This window comes from Strix aluco, chromosome 8, assembly GCF_031877795.1.
Source record: "Strix aluco isolate bStrAlu1 chromosome 8, bStrAlu1.hap1, whole genome shotgun sequence".
Lineage (NCBI taxonomy): Eukaryota > Metazoa > Chordata > Aves > Strigiformes > Strigidae > Strix > Strix aluco.
The window spans coordinates 18,587,251-18,603,669 of record NC_133938.1 but is presented as its reverse complement, the minus strand read 5'-3'; the positions used below and the strand labels follow the sequence as shown (position 1 = coordinate 18,603,669).

Sequence of the window (16,419 nt, the reverse complement as noted above, 5' to 3'; positions counted from 1 at the left end):
ATAGGTATGCCTGTGAAGCTTAGAACGTGTGTGCATTGCAATACGACGTTTACAAGTGCTGTTAGCCTGTCCAACCACTTACGCGCTTATGCACGAAAGAAGAGTGCTGGACTTTTGACTGGGACAGGTATGTTTTGTTACAGATGTAAAAAGCAAGTCTGTCTATGATACATTTTTCTCATCAGACTGGACAAAAGCATATGTTAATTCAAAGTAATTTTGAAGCTTCTGCTGGTAAACAATTTATTTGCCATAAAACTTCAGCAACTTGTAAGAAAAGGAATGTTGCTGTTGTCCACTCTCATGTCTGATTTTCATTCTTACTCATTTATTTTGGATCCAACACTTAAGGTATGTAAGCAAAACTAAGAGATGGTGACTTAAATTCATTCTCCTACAATATCACAACTTCCAAACCAGCTAGTTGGCCTTCTAATGATGTGTTTAAAAGCACCTCAAAAATGAGAGGGAGAAAAAAATTTAAAAAACCACAACAAACCAACAAGTAATTTTTACAATCTAGTACTTATAATTACGAAGAATACTGTAGTTAAAATAGGAAAAGGAAGTAATTTTACAGTTTGTGTATTTCTAACAACATATTGTATGTAGTTGGTTTCATTTCTTGTTTGGATCACAACCCAAAAACTACCTGGCCTGCCATTGCATGAGTGTGATACAGCATTTGGCACTGCTGTTAATGTTTTTTATTAAAACACACTTCATTTTGAAATTCCCTAATATACCATATTTTGACTTGTTTCCAGAGACCTGCAGTTTGCTTGGCTGTCAGCAGTTTCTGAGTTTACTTGGATTATTGCTGAGATTAGTGGGACTTTGTATGATCAACAGCAAATTGGGGAGCAGAGGTGGAATATAGTGAGGAAAATTTGGAGCTCTGAAGTCTGGAATATTCAGTAATTAAGAAGGGCAACCACCAGTTTTCTGTGTCAGCAAGCACAGACTTTTACATAATGCTTTGGAAAAAATCCTTTTTTTTTTTTTATCTGCAGATGTAATTCATTGTGATAAGAATGACAAATAAAATGAATTTCAGGCTTTCTCTGCAGAAGGCTAAAAGAAATATTTTTACAAACTGGGCCTGTAGCTGCCAGGTCTTATGGTATACTAAGTGCTATAACAAAGTAGATTTAGAAGGAAGTCAGCAGATGCAGTAATACCCAGTGTGTAGGAGTGTATGCCATTAGTTAGTGATTCTGAAAGTTTTCATGTTTACTCAGTAGAGAGATGATGATAGTGGACTTCATTTACCACTGCTGTGATTTGATATTAGCCCCGTGGTAAGTTACTTCGCTTGTATACCTACCGGTGAAATATTTTTGAATAGCTATGTATTTAAATTACATGTTGAAATCTTAACAGTAATTCAGTGGAGGGAGATACTGTGGCGAACAGGATAGTACACAGAGATTGGATCCTGGACAAGGTCCTTGTACCTCAGCTTCCCTTTTGCTAAATGGGAAAAGTGAAGGTAGCTTTCAGGGATTTTTGTTTATTTTCTTTAAGAAATGTATTTTGCTAGTGAAAGTAGTAGCTTACTCATCAGAACAGTTGCCACTTTCTTTAAAAGAACTGAAAGAAAACTCCTGAGTTTTCTTGAGGTCATTGGACCTGGAAGTTTGTTTAAAATTAGGTTAGAAACAAAGCTTTTTAAAAAAAGTTAGAAACAAAACTTTAAAAACAAATCTTTTGATCTCAAAAGCTGGACCTGAGCCAGATAAATAGCCTGTACCGTGTGAATAAAAGCCTTTCACTGAAACCAATAACTTGGAGAGGCTTAAGTTCTACCTATAACATTATGCAACCAATGTATATTTGTATTAACTTAGTCATTACCATTAAAACTGTTGTAACTGTGAAGTTTGTAAACTTTGCTCATTGACTTTTCATTCGAGCAAGCTCAATGCAAGGCTTGTAGACCAGAAAATATGCTTTTACACGGTGGTTTTATTTGATATTCCACTTTATATTACAGGTTTTGTGAAGACAATTATTTTAATGCAAGATTTCACTAGCACACACTAGTTTTAATCTTTGTTATGAGTGTCACTCTTGGGGAGATCTCAGTTTTTCTTATTAAAAAATGGTTGCGGTTGAGAGCAATTTTGAAATGTCTTCAATTTGGCTTCAGCCTGGAACCTGCATGGATACAATGAGGATACCTTTATACAGGTTCCTACTTCTGTTTTCACAAAACCTGTCTTATAACTTCTAAAGTAAACATAACTACCAAAAAGAAATCACCTTGGTTGAATATCTGTCTCAGTTTCTTGCTGTAAATACATAATTGCGTGTAAACATAAATGCTGTAATTATTTTATTTGGCAATTGTTATCTAGGCATTACTGTTTAGTAAGAGAGTAATGTCTGCATGTCACCAAAGTGAGACCTTTCCTACGGCTACATTAGCTTACATACTAGGCTTCTGCTCAGTTTTTCAGTTTGTCTGCATATGTTTTTGATATTGACTATTATCATAGTGCTTTTCTAGCAGATGCCCTGTGTTTTCAGTCAGTAATTTGATCACATTTAGTTAAATCTTACCTTTTTTTTTTTTTTCAAATGCACCTTGACAGTTTTAGTGGTATAATAGACTTAGTTAATCATAATGGTAAATTTTGAGATGGACTTAAAGTCCTCGAATGGAAACTTTCTAGGCTGTTGGCTGTTCAAGGTTAGTGTTTGTTAAACTTAGTGGTGCCTATAGTTATGCAGTATGGATCCACTGTATAGCAAATGCCAGTCTAGGTTCATTTGGATAGTTACTTGCTTTTGTATTAGTGTTTGCATGTTGGTCTTCAGATGCCTCACTGGAACATAAATTTGGGGGGGGGTTGTTATGCAGTCCAGTTTTGAACAATGTAATGATTTAATTGCTCATCTTGAGTAAATGCTAATTTCCTTTTATACCTGTTTTGATGAATAGCAACACATTAGTGTTTATCAGAGCATGTGGCAAACCTGCTTCTTTCTTCTGATTAGAGCATTGGACAGACCTATGCAAAATCTTCAAAATGCATCTCACTCTTCTTGGTACAGTTGTATATCCAGCTTCCTTCCTTTTCTTCTCTCTAGGCCTCTCTTCTCCCCCAAAGTCTCTTGATATTCTGTTGCACCCTGCCTTTTTACACCTTCTCTTCGTTGACTCTTCACATACTCAGTCTCTTCTTACCAACTGTCATCTTCTGGGAATCACCACTTTCTTCCCTGGTCTTTGTCTCTCTCTCTTCTGTAGATGGAGACTGCTTTTTCAGAGGTTTGAGAGAGATCAATAAAATACAGAGCAAGGAGTCTGGCCTTTGAGCCAACAGTACAACTGAGGTGGCAGTTCAAGCAGCCACTGCACTTTCAAATGATTTCTAATACTGCTTTGTCAAAATTATGGCTTCAGGAAGTTTACGGTGGAAGCATATGCAGCTACAACAGAAATCTTGAGATCCACTGGCTTTGTGTGTCTTTATTTTGTTCTGTTACAGTTATAACTGATCAACTGGCACTATGAGCTAATTTTTAGTATTCTATAAAATCCTTTAGGGAACAAATTACTGGAGGGTTTTTTTTTAATGCAGTAATGATGACGATAGCTAGCAAGTGATTGAATTTGAAAAATTAGTGAATAAATATGTAAGAAAGATAATTTTTTTTTACTTTTTAATTGGCAGTGTTTTTAAATGGTTAATTAGATCCACTTATGCATGCAATTATTCAACTTGTGTTAGCGTACATACACTATAACAAAAGACATGAAGTCTGAATAAAGACACAACTTCAGTCTTCCTGAAGTGAGAAGTGTTCCATGTTGGGGGACATCAAGAAGTGGAGCATGCGAATTAGCATAAATGCACTTTAATTTTGAACTTCAGACCAAATGTCGTGGCATGAAGGACCTCTAATTGTGACTTTCTAATTCCATGTTGTCTTAGGCATGCTCATTTTAGCCTCTCATCTCCATCTGCTTGTATTATTTCTTGATAAGCAGTCGCAGAGGTAGAGGAGGTTTTTATATGCAGCCTTTTTACCTAGCATATATTTTTCTAAAGAGCGTGCTCTGAAATTGAACTTGAGTGCCTCAAGGAGATTCCTTCAAAGTTTGATTGTCTTTTGTTTTAGATGGGTGGTTCTCTGTTGTACTGTATCAGAGGTTTGATGAAGTGGTGTAACTGGTGGTTTACACAAAAATTTTTGGAGTAGCAACTAGGAAACACCAGGTGGCCAAACTTGATGGAAGGAGGCTTCTTCCAAAAAGAATTGGGCCTTTATGGAGAATGAAGGATGATAGTTTGGGAGTTGCGGTAGCCACAAAGTAGGCATTAACAGTAGGTAGTTCCTGCCTATCTCTGGCAATTTGCTGCAATTTCCATGCAGCTCACTAGAGCTAAATTATCCTTGGTCTCTTCCTGAAAGTGCTAAAAGCATAGTTTCTGAGGAGGTCATGCTTTGTTACAGTAAAGGCATTGGAAGAACAGTAACTTGAGTTTTGGTCAGAACATGGCTATGCTTTCTTATGGGTGAGGCAATGGTGTGACTTGATGCTTGCAAGCACTTGTAAGAATCGTATCAACAGAGTACTTAAGTGTGTGCATGTGACTTCATTTAAACTTGTTACTCTCTAGATAGACAAAAATGAAATTAATGTGACAGTTACTGGTACAATTCTCTGATAACTGGTGTTGGAATTATGGTTTTCAATCAGCTTTACCCAGATGTTACTCTTTCTCCACTTCCTGCTTCATTGGAGTAACTTCAAAATGTACTTGTGCTGCTTTGTGCCCCCTAAAATGTGAAGGAATATGTTCACTAGGTCAAAAGACAAAAGGAACAAAAAATACCGCTTGCAGAACACAGGTTTAGTATTAGTATTTTCTACCTTTTGTAACAACAGCTTCTTGCTTGGGCAAATCTACTTCCAATCTTAGCTAAATTACTCTGAGAATGCATTGAGTGATCTGGATTTTTTTTCTTGATGTCTTTTACTGTGGTATTTTCTGTTCTTTGTTTTGTAATTTCTCTATCTAGAGCCTCCGTCGTAAATGGCTCAGAGAAGATGCCTATTCTTTTGTTTTCCTTGTTTTCTCATTGTCCTTGGAAAAGGTACCTTTCAAGGAAGTAGAAACTACCTCTCCTGGTACATTATGGCAGTTTCTGTTTGTGTTGCTGTCTATTTGATTGCATGGTAGTTCAGAAGGGTTTTTTCTTAGAAGATTACACACTGAAAACAATTAGGTTTCAGGAACTCTGTTGCAGAAGACCAATGTAGGTCTAGTAAGAAAGTGAAAGCTCTCTGAAACGCTTGGGATGTATGCGAGTAAAATCAAATTCGTTGATGGGAGTGAATGTCTTAAGTTTGCCGACGTGAAGGAAATAAGCTGTTTCTTGTTTCAAATGCATGTAGGCTTCTCTAGGAGGAGACTGCTGTCTACTGCTTTATTTTTTTTTAACTCATATCAACTGACATCAACTAACTGACATCGGATGCAACTCGGGTGTGTTTGCATTTGGATAATACTGACTTCTGTTTCCCTCTTTCCCATGATGTTCTGCACAATCAGCAATGGCAAAGTGCTTGCTGTAATAACTGCTTCAGATAAGTTGCCCTTTATGCAAATAATTCTCTTCAGAGAACGGGTGTCTGGGATTCAGTATTTTATCTTACATTTCTGGTGATGTTGTTACTGATGGTGCGGTATGTAAAATATTTATATTACTTGGTAGTTCCTACAGCCTGAAAGCTAGTTAGCTTTTTTCTTCCTAACTATATGAAGAATATGCTTTTGATGAGAGCGTAAAGCATTGAGAACCCCTTAACTTCTGGAAAAGTGAATAGGTATCTTGGCCATTTCTATTGTTCTCTTCCCCCGCCACCTTGGGTTACTGCCTTTATATCCAGACTTTCATTGTTGCTATCAGATAAAATGCTGTTGAGCCTCATCTTCCTAAATGATGGCTTGACCCAGGGTCTGAAAGAAGTCTATTTAGGTTGGTATCTGCTTTCTACTTTTTGATTAGTTCTCTGGTACCTTCAAACCTCAAAAAATCATTCTAATTTTTCTACATACTGTAGAAATCTTTAAATCTGGAGATGGAACTGGGAAATGTCTGGTGTATCTACAAGTTAAAAGTTTGGCTACAGGGTAAAAGCTTGAGAGGTGCTCATTTGGAGGACATAAGAAAAATGAAGGATGCAATCAAGACTGTGTGTTCTTTAAATCAGTGTGTTTTGCCTCCCCAGATGATGTCTTATGCTTCAGAATGCTAAGAGGTTTATTCTTCCGTTTTATATTACAGGAGTGAAAACTTAAGTGTAATAATTTTTTAAATTTTACTGTTAAGATGCTTAAGTAGCATAGCATTATGCCTTTTTGGTGTCAAGAACAGCACTTGTTACTGTCTCTCAGGTTTCTGTGGAGTTTTAGTGTCTTGTGTTTTGGAATAGAGTGTAGCTAGATAACTTCTCAGTTCAAGCAGTACCAGACTTCTTGTTTTTTCTTGAGCTTTATCAGGTGTTCTTAATATAACAATATTGACTCAGTTTAATCCCCTCATCCCCCAACTTTGGCTGCTGCTTTGAATCTCCAGGTTTTGTTACAGATTTCTGTTACATCTTTTTATGGGAGATACAGACCTCAGTGAACCCATTTGCTATGCATTTCCTGTTCACACACATTATTTTAATACATAGTTTCAGATGCTTAGACTGAATTTTAAAAGTGGCCTTGCTATCCCTGTTGATTGTCCTAATACCAGCTCCCACTGCTGCCAAGGATTGATACGTGATTTTTGTAAGATGTATTAGAATTCAGTCAGGAGTGAGGGGGAAGCTTCATTTGAAATTCTTAGAATAAAAGGACACTTTTGCTTTATGTTGAAAACAAATGACAGGTGTTGTATTCAAACTAGAAATTCTTGATTTTATTAGCTGAAAGCTACAACTTTGTGAAGTTGTAACTTGGTTGAACATGAGTGGTCTTATGATGATACTTGAACTACAAAACAAGTTCCAAGATTTTGAGAGCGTTTTATGCATGAAAGGGAATTTCCAGTGGTGCTTTGCTTCTGTATAATTCTGCAATAGGTTAGTAGGTGCTTGCTGATACTAAAACAACAGTTTAATGCTGAATGTCAATTACCTAGTCTTTTAAAAGAGCAAGCACTGTGCTAAACTAAAAAACTAAGCTTCCTGTGTTTTGCCAGTAAATTTCTCAGAGCACACTGTAATTATTTTGGATTTAGATTATGATTAAATGTAGAATAACAAGGAGGTAGATATCTTTTCATTGTTGCTATAGGGAATGCTAACTATAAATATCTCTGGTTAACAGTCACTGAAGTATCACTTTCACATATGGAAATTTCTCTCTTCTTAGCTTTAGACTGTAAGCAAAAGAAGTCAAGGTCAAGATCTGGAAGCAAGAAAAAAATGCTGCCATTACCTCATAGTGCTGATGAAGTTTACATACTCAGATGCAGGTACATAGGGTTATTTTTAATTGAAAGAACATGTTCTTAAGAGCTTGCTAATTTTAGTCCTAAAATTTAAGATTGTATCCTGTAAATGTGTTTGTGATTAAATTGAATAGTAAGGGGGGGAGAGCAGTTGCCTATTTTCATTAATTTTAACAAGAGGACTTGAATCAGTCATACTCGGGTATTAGATTGCCAACTGTTTCCCTAGCTAAAATCTTACTGGTTGTGTCTGAGTAATACTCTGTCCTTCAAATACCTTACGTAAGAACAACAGATTGTTATTGCTAGTGTTAAAATGTAAGAGTGTAAGTTGTATAAACTGCAGATTTTTTGTGCTCACAGTTAATATAAATGAACTCAATTACTAAGGTTTTCAGCTAAAATATGTAGAAACAAACGTCAAGAAAATTAAGACTTTCCACTTAATGTCTTTAGTTCATAATTTTTCAGTAGAGCTAAATATATCTTGATGAAATAATTTTAATATTTGCGTAGGTTTTGTGGTCTGGTCTTTCGAGGACCTTTGTCTGTTCAAGAGGACTGGATAAAGCACTTGCAGCGACACATTGTCAACGCAAATCTTCCACGGACTGGAGCTGGCATGGTTGAAGTCACATCACTACTCAAAAAGCCTGCTTCAATTACTGAAACTTCATTTTCTTTACTGATGGCAGAAGCAGCATCATAGAACAAGGAAACATTTTGAATTTTAATTGGATGTAAATTTGAAATACTTTGTCATTTTTTAAAATAAATCGCTACACTAAATTATGTTTATAAATGCTAAAGACAGAAAATAGAGGAAGTGGATTACAGTAACATCAAAATAAATTGAATACTTAACAGTTACAGTAAGTAGTCTTTATATTTTATATAGGGTGGAAGATGTGTTTTTAAGGTTTATTATGTTTTTGTCAGTTACTGTGTTCACTATCAATACAAGACCATTACATGTATGGCAGCCATTTTTAAATTGTTGCACATGGGTACTTAAAAGACAGATTTTAATAAAACAAAGAAACCATGTTCTCTTCAGTGTTACCCAAATCAAGGCTCTGTTTATTCCAAAAAGAATTACATAGTAAAATAAGATATTATTATATTTTGTTTGTATGTATGTAGTGTTTTGTATAATACCAAGAACTGCTAATACAATTTACTCAACTTAGGGCATTAAATATCATGTACTTCATAGTTCAAGAGACTGTTTCATTCAAATAGGGCAATTAGTACTATTCTATCTAGGTGTGTAAGTGTTTTTTTTAAATCACATGAGACTTTTTGTACTAAAAAGTGGAGGGAAACTTGTTTAAACAAATTTCTAAGAGAAATATGTACATAATACTGGAAATTTATGGTAAGGAAATATTCTTTACTTCAGTTGCATTTCTCACTGACAATAAAGTGGTGCATCCATGCTACCTCCTACTTGTCAACAAAGATGGTATTTACCCTTATGTTTTTGTATCATAGTAGATTCAATCCAACTTTCTTTATTACAAAGCATCTTTTTGTTAACAAGTTTGTTTCTTTATGATGATTTACTTCCAAGTCTGACTTGCTTACAGAAGTTTGCCTCTCTACTATTTTATTTAACACTGTAGAAATGTACTAATAAGCATTGCTCACTACACGGTTAGAGTAGACTTTTCATTTATAATTCTGTTTAAAAGATTGATCAATTTAGAAAATTGAACACAGATTGAAATGTTTCTACATATGAAGAGAATGTTTACAACTTAAATTTTAGAGCTTGTTTTGGATGTGATTATATGTATGAAAACTGTAACACTATGCTCATGCTAAGGACCTACTTACAGAATTACTGAAATAAATGTGCTGTGAGGATGGAAATATGGTGCAGGTGTCTTGGTCATGATGAATTGTGTTTGTTCATTTAAACTGTCTTCAGAACATGATTTTTGTTTAAATCAAATCAGATTCCTCTACAAATCAATTTTGTATGCAAGTAACATTTCATTTTACTCATATAGGGTAACAGATACTGTAGTTAAGCCAAGGATATGCATTGATATTTTCTTTATATGTAAATAAAGTTAAAAGCAGTTAAAACAAGAGGAGTATTTTGGTAGAGTATATACATACCTCACTGCCAGTGAAATTGCTTTCCTATGGTATATCTCCTTACCAGAAAAATCTCTAAATAAAAAGGTTTAAAGAAAATCTAAATGTCTATAATGTGAAGCATTTATTTGCATTGTGTGAATTAAGTTTGTGAAATTGATTTGTCTTGCTTGAGATTAGAATCTTCTCATGATCTTAAGTAAAAGTACATTTACTTGCAATAAACTGACTTGTTCACAGATGCATTACATTTGATTGGTGGAAAATACAAATAAATGTCTGTCTTCCTGTATGTGCGCAATTCGGAGTTAACACATGAGGCTTGTTAACATCCTGATATTATAGATGGGCTAAAAATGCACAGCTGTGCAGGATAGAGTCCTAAGACAAGGCCATCCTAGCTCTGTCAAGGCTATCATTAAATTAGTGCTATCAGGTGTTTTGCTGTAAAAGTTGCTACAGGTAACTTTAGCTTTATTGTCAAAATTTATTCCCTTTTTTAAAAAAAAAAAAACACCTGGAAAATCTACGTCAGTACATTTAAAGGCTGGATAAAAAATACTTTAGAGATTTTAGGAAAGATAGCTGGGATATTGAAGTTTATTGCAGACAAATTATGTGTATGCAGACTAACAAATTTCTAAATTTGTGGATGATTGTGGGAATTTTTTATATGCTGTGAAAATGGAAGATATACAGCAATGTGTTGCAACAGAAGAGAGAAGTGATCAAATCACCTTGAATGTTTATAATGCTTTAATAGAGTGCTTGTTTACCCTTCTCACCAAAAAAGGTGCTTGTGAGAGCATCATATTTTGTGGCTGTTTAACAGATGAAAAAATCAAGTGCAAATGATATTTATCTAGTATTGTTAAGAATGCTCGTAAGGTGAAGCCATACCGTGCGGAAATTCGCAGTAGCAAATATTAGGTTCATAATAATAAAAAAAATAGTTAATTCTATTTAATTCATTAAACCCCAATAGTGAGCTGCTTTGTGTAACACTAAAATGCAAGGTTATGTCTGAAGAGCAGGGAGCTCTAGGCCTGATTAGTTTCCAAAAATAGTTTCTCTTGATGAGGAGCAGCAATTTTCAGTGACAGGCTTTCTGAGTGGGTGCACAGGAGCTGTGTGCCCTGCTTGCGTCAGATCCTTGACAATATAGTTTGAAATATATACAGAAGTGGTAGAACTCTTCTGAATATTAAATTAATTGCATATATGGTTGATATGGACTGAATGATTTTTAAAAAAAAAAATAAATAATTGAGTACCCTTAAGCTTTCTTTAGCCTCTAGTCCTCAAGTGGGGCTATTTGTTTTCTTGGTTTCTGCGGTTTGGAAATACAGATCTTCTGTCCTTACCTACAAGGAGATACAAATCCCCCTTTCCAGAGTTACAGTATTCTAAATAATCTGGTAGAACAGAGTTAATTAAATCAGTCACTTTATTATATGAATCTCATGTTTTGAGATGTGTGGCTTGAGAGACTCTATGGCAGTCTGTGCTGGACTTCCAGAATTGCACATATAAGCACGAGTGTTAGTCTGTTCACGTTGGCTAGATTGCTTTGGGGTAGAGGCTGCAGAGGCATAGTCATTTTTGTTTGGTTGATTTTGGTTCCTTATCATAATCTCAGTTGTTTCTGGAGTTACCCTAGTTTCTGGTAAAGGTCTCTTAAGTAGCAGCCTTTGAAAAATTACGAAGGAATTTTCAGAATGTTTAGAGAAGCCTAGGAAATGTAGAAGACCACCCCCCCACATTCTGTAAGATGATTGCCTGTATCCCCTAGTCGCAGTGATACTGCCAAATCATCTTAAAAAATGAGAACTCTGTTTGCTTTCATTGAAAAGAGGTCTTTGCAGGACCTTGGAAAGACAATTTTAAAGTGCCTGTGGTAGCTGCTGCCAAGTGGTAGTGTGTTCAGGCTCTATACATGGAAAATGGGAGATGGAGGCAAGTGGATAACAAATGTTGGCTCAAAGCTCCCTGGGCATTTACTCCTGTTGGCCATATACTGCTTCATATGGATTGTGTGAATTGTATTAAATGGACTGTTCCCACAAGCTGAGGTGGTCCAGCTCTGCCCACAGATCCACCTTCTGCTGCCTCAGGGCTCACCTTACCCAGCCAGGATGTGAGCTGCTGAGACTCTTCTTGATGGGAGAAAAAGTACAGACCAGACAATAGTTAACACTAGCCACTGGGGAGGGAGAGTGAGCACCTAACGTTCCAAAGATGGGGATTCTAACAGTTGGGGGTTATGTCCTAGGCCAGACTTTCTGTGTTTGAGCTATGTGCCTCTTCAAAGTCCTACCTTTTCAGCTACACTCAGGGAAATCACCAAGGTCTTTGAGGTAAGTAGATCACAGGAGGAACATGAGTCATGAATTGGGGCTCAAAGATGTGCATCCATCCAGAGTTTCAAAAGGTCAGTGTCACAGGACTGAGATGGGGAGATCTGTTCCTGCAAAGCTATTTTGACTCCAATGCTTTTTCTGGGCCAGTTGTGGTTCTAGATTTCCTGCATGTCACTAGTGCTTTAAAGAGGGGTTATTAAAATTCTACCTGATTCTGAAAACCTATAGAAGACAAATGTCTGAACAAATGTGGAAAGATTAACGGTGAATAACAAGTACTTGCTTTTAACTAAATGGTAAGGGCTGTGAACAAAGCCTGTTTAGTTGACCACTGGTGAACAGACTTTTCCATTTTTTATCACAGTAGTTAATGGCCTGGATACTTAAACACCAGTTTCATATTTAAAAAAAAAAAATTGTTTATATAGTTTTGACTTTGTTTTTAAAAAGATCTTTTTAGGATGGTACTTCTTTCAAAGAGCTGACTGCATTATGATTTCAGATATTTCAATCCACCATGCTTTGTAGGTGCTGTTGCCTGACACATGGGTAGCAATTTTGATGTAATGGAAACATATGGCCATAGTGCCAGGTCTGTAATCTCTTGCAATAAAATGTTCTTTTTTAACACTGCAGGCTTCTTGGTGTTCTTCCCATTGTTCGGAGGTGAGCTGCACGGCATGTGTCACTTAAACTGGGGACTTCCATCTGAACCTGAATAGTTTCATGGCAAGGCAAAGAGAGCAGTTTTCCTGGCTGTAACCTGAAAATTCACAGGTGAGGTAGGGAGAGGGTATTTACATTCCCTTATTGGAGGCCAAGAATGAATATTGGTGGTGGAGGGAACATCACCAGAGCCAGGGGCCCAGATCTGAAGCCAAATCACAAATAACAACAGCTTTCACCTGTGCCTATCCTCCCACTTCTCTTCCCACACAGTCTAGTCTTGCTGATGCTTGCTTTCCCAGTTAGAAGCAGTTTTTCCCTACAGCGCTAGCTGTGCTGTGGCTTCCACGTGTACCTGGACCCAGAGATCTCTGAAAAAAACAACAGTCTACTGGGTGCTCTGTAATTCCCTACAGTCTCCTGCTGCAGCATGAAAGGATTCATTGCCATGCCACAACTGTTCACACACACACTGTAAGACCAAAAATGCAGAGGTTGATCAAAATTAGCATAAATGTGCCTGGGGTTCTTTTTTGTTTGCTTGCTCGTTTAAGCAAGGGGGGTTGCCTCCACACTCTTGTTAGGCTTGATACTCTGCCACTGCTCGTCTTCGTTTCTAGTTGCACTATAGGCTGATAAACTTGTATTTAAAAAAGCAAAACAAGAAATCCCTCTAACTTTAGTGCCCTATTCCCCTATTAAGATTTGAACATGTCAGGTAACAGCCTTTTTGTAAAACTTCTTAGTAATACTAAAGTACATCAAGTAGAAAAACCCAGTGGTCCAAGTAGCTGGGGTGTGTCTGCAGCGGTGTGGGTGCAGTGCTTTCCGTTTGGGGAAGCAATTCTGGCTGCCTTAGCTCAAGTGCCAGAATGGGAAGTAGGGAGGTGTGTGCAGGGTGTCACTGGTTACAGAGATGGTTTGCACATGTTGCACGAAGACTGACGTGCTCTTATTTTGGCTAGAAATAAAAATTGGAATGCATCCCTGTAGGGATGCTTTTCTCTAGGTGGAAGCAAAGTTTGTTATAAAAGCCCTGAAAGACCTTTGTCATGCAGGCTCTGCATGCTTTTTACTACAATGAAAACCCAAGCAAATAACATCCTTAGTAACTGTGAGCCCAGAGACCTCAAAATTACAACTTACTGTCCAGTGGGGAAAACAGAGGGATCCCTGGAGCTTTCTCACAGCTTCTGAAGTGCTTGTACTATACATGTTGTATAAATTGCAACACTGTTGGTCTTTCTATCCTATATTTTCACTTAAAAGTACGCTTTTAACTCATAATATCTGAGGTTTACATACTAAGTGATGATGGTGATCTCTGCTTTTGTGGCAGAAACCTGCAACATGAGACATGTTTACATGATGTTTATAGTGAGTGTTCCTAAACATAATCTACCACTTTCAAATAATCTGTTTACTGGAAACTGAAAACTTCATGTTTAAATATTTGATTATATATCTTTAAGCCAGCAGCAGCTGTAAATCATGTTTGCAACTCTCCATGAAACTCATCCAAATCCATCCTCACTGCTGTAGCAACAAATGCTGAAGCTCTGAATCCCATTGTGCTCTTTGAAACAGCTTCAGAAAAGTGACTGATAAAGCAGAATGCAAACACCATTAACCTGTGTTTTAACCAAATAAGGAATAGTGTGTCACCCAGGTACAAGTATTTCTGACAAGAAATAGTTCTTTCATCTGCCTCTTCCCTGAAAAAACAATTGTGTGAAAGTGGGAGAAGGAAAATAGCCTTATTTGATTAAAGAAACAGGAAGAAAAATCTTTTAAAAACAAACAAACAAAAACCCCATAGGTTGAAACAGAAACTGCAAACAGGAGAAGACAGTATAAGCCTGAGGTTGACACTTGTTTTGTAGTCCCTGAAATCCAGCTGATAGCTGCATTTGCTGTGCCTCCAAATCTTCAGGGGTGCGTTTGGGTTCCTGGCACAGAGGAGGTTAGGGCAAATATTTTCCTTAGCTGAACAGCCAAGGAATAAGTTTTAACCCCAAACTGTTAAAAAAATAGGCAGTGACGGGGAAAGGGGGCTTTAAATCTGATTTCTTGTGTTGAAAGTCAACTGTACCCGTTCCCTTTGCTATCTGGAGTACATTTACTGATGTTTTTTAAGTGCTGTATAAATCCATAGACACTTGGTCTAGTCATGAAGGAGCATGAGCTGCTCTTCCCACATACGGCCTCAGTCACAGATTTGGTACTGAAATCTGAATTTCCCAGGTTCTGTTCATGTAGGGATTACCATTCATTGCCTCCAAAAAATCTCTCCTCTCTACTAGTTGGCATCCATCATTTTGTAACATTTTCATTAAAATAACCTCCACTACTAAACCCAGTGTTCTCTGACTGCAGCTGACCATGAGCGCTAATCAACAACTAAAGACCCTGACCCAGAATGTGACTGTTCTTCCAGGAGCCCAAACTCATTTCTTTGCCCTCAGGCCCAGGTTCCCATCTGGGGACAGTACTTAGCCTCGTCTCACTGGGCTGCTAACCTGACCATTTTCATTATCTTCATTCCTAGCCTGGTTTGTTTTCCCTTTCCTCTGTTTTTGCTTATATCCACATTCACTTTTTCTCCTTCATTTTTCATCTCTCTTCTTCTTTAGGACTTTATTTTACTGCTGCCTGCCAGAGATAAAGCTTTTTGGGGAAAGCTGTATCACTGTGAACACAGATAGAGTACTGCTTAGTATTCTTAAAAGCATAGCTAGTGGCCTGATTTCTGATTTATTTTATATGGAGACAGTAGCTGTCTATACCCGAATGGTAGGGAGAGGAGGAGATGTTTAGATTTTAAAGTCACTTTGGAAGAGAAATTACACAGAACAAAAATCCCGAGTTATACAGTTAGTACCAAGCCAGGACTCTGGAGTTGACTCTGTTGTGGGGAGCTGAACTCTTGCCTCGTGAGTTACCTTATGTCGCATGAGCCCATTTGGGACAGTGAACGTTTTGTACCATCTTTCTGTTTTGTTTGCATAAAGGTGGATTATTGGCTTTTCTTTTTTTCTTTTTTTTTCTTTTTTTTTTTTTTCCTGACAGCCTTTCTGAAATCATGGAAATATTTAGAAAATGGAGCATTTGCTTGAATGATTTTTATGAACAAGCATCTGGTTAGCTTCTTTGAGCAAAGCAAAACAGGGATATCTATTAAAAACTGGTAAAAACATATTGGAGATAAGCATCTATTTGCTAGTAAATGATGAATGTGATAGCATGTAATTCTTAGGAAATTAAACTGTGATTTCAGATTTAGGTGTAGAAATGTGCCAAGAGTATGTGAGCAGCCCCCTCCACTGCCAGCAGCAAACAAAAGCAGCAACCTGCAGGTTTCTGTAATTTCCTGCAATATCCAGCAGCTGTCACAGAATTTCATAAAGGGTAGGGGGAAGAGAGGGAAGCCCTTGCTTTCCAGTGGCTCCTGCTGTAACACATGTTGTGTGCTGAGCTGTGAAAGTTGTATGATGATCCAGACTATGTTTTCTTCATGTTACCTTAGAAATTGAAAGCAGAAGGTATGTACGCAAGAGTATCTAGTAGATGTGTGTGATACCTGCTACTGTAGCAGCCAGATTTAGAGTGCACCCATCTTTTTTTTTTTTTCTCTTTTGAAGCAGTAGATGCTTATCTTGCTGTCGTCTTCCAGATTTCAGACATCTTTCCTACCTTAACAGACTGAAAATCTCAATCCTGGCTACCTAGTGTTAGGTACTTAGCGAGTGTCCTGGTCTCAGAGAGATCCCTGAATGGCCGGTGAGAGCTGGTATTCACTGCTGTCATGAGGAGCTTGTTTATC

The 16,419-nt window shown here is 37.2% G+C and overlaps 1 protein-coding gene across 14 annotated transcripts in view; it reads left to right on the top strand.

Annotated features, from left to right (window-relative positions):
- ZNF644 (zinc finger protein 644) overlaps window positions 1-9,820 on the top strand; it is a 78,191-nt gene extending 68,371 nt beyond the window's left edge. For 12 of the 14 annotated variants that reach the window (XM_074832461.1, XM_074832454.1, XM_074832463.1 and 9 more), the window contains 2 exons: window positions 7,386-7,488; window positions 7,981-9,820. In XM_074832461.1, the coding sequence (XP_074688562.1) occupies window positions 7,386-7,488; window positions 7,981-8,173 (296 nt within the window). In that variant the 3' untranslated portion in view covers window positions 8,174-9,820. Of the gene's footprint in view, window positions 1-4; window positions 128-1,241; window positions 1,260-7,385; window positions 7,489-7,980 lie in introns of those variants that run through there. The other 2 variants (XM_074832465.1, XM_074832467.1) reach the window with 2 other exon arrangements.
- Window positions 9,821-16,419: the final 6,599 nt, after the last annotated feature.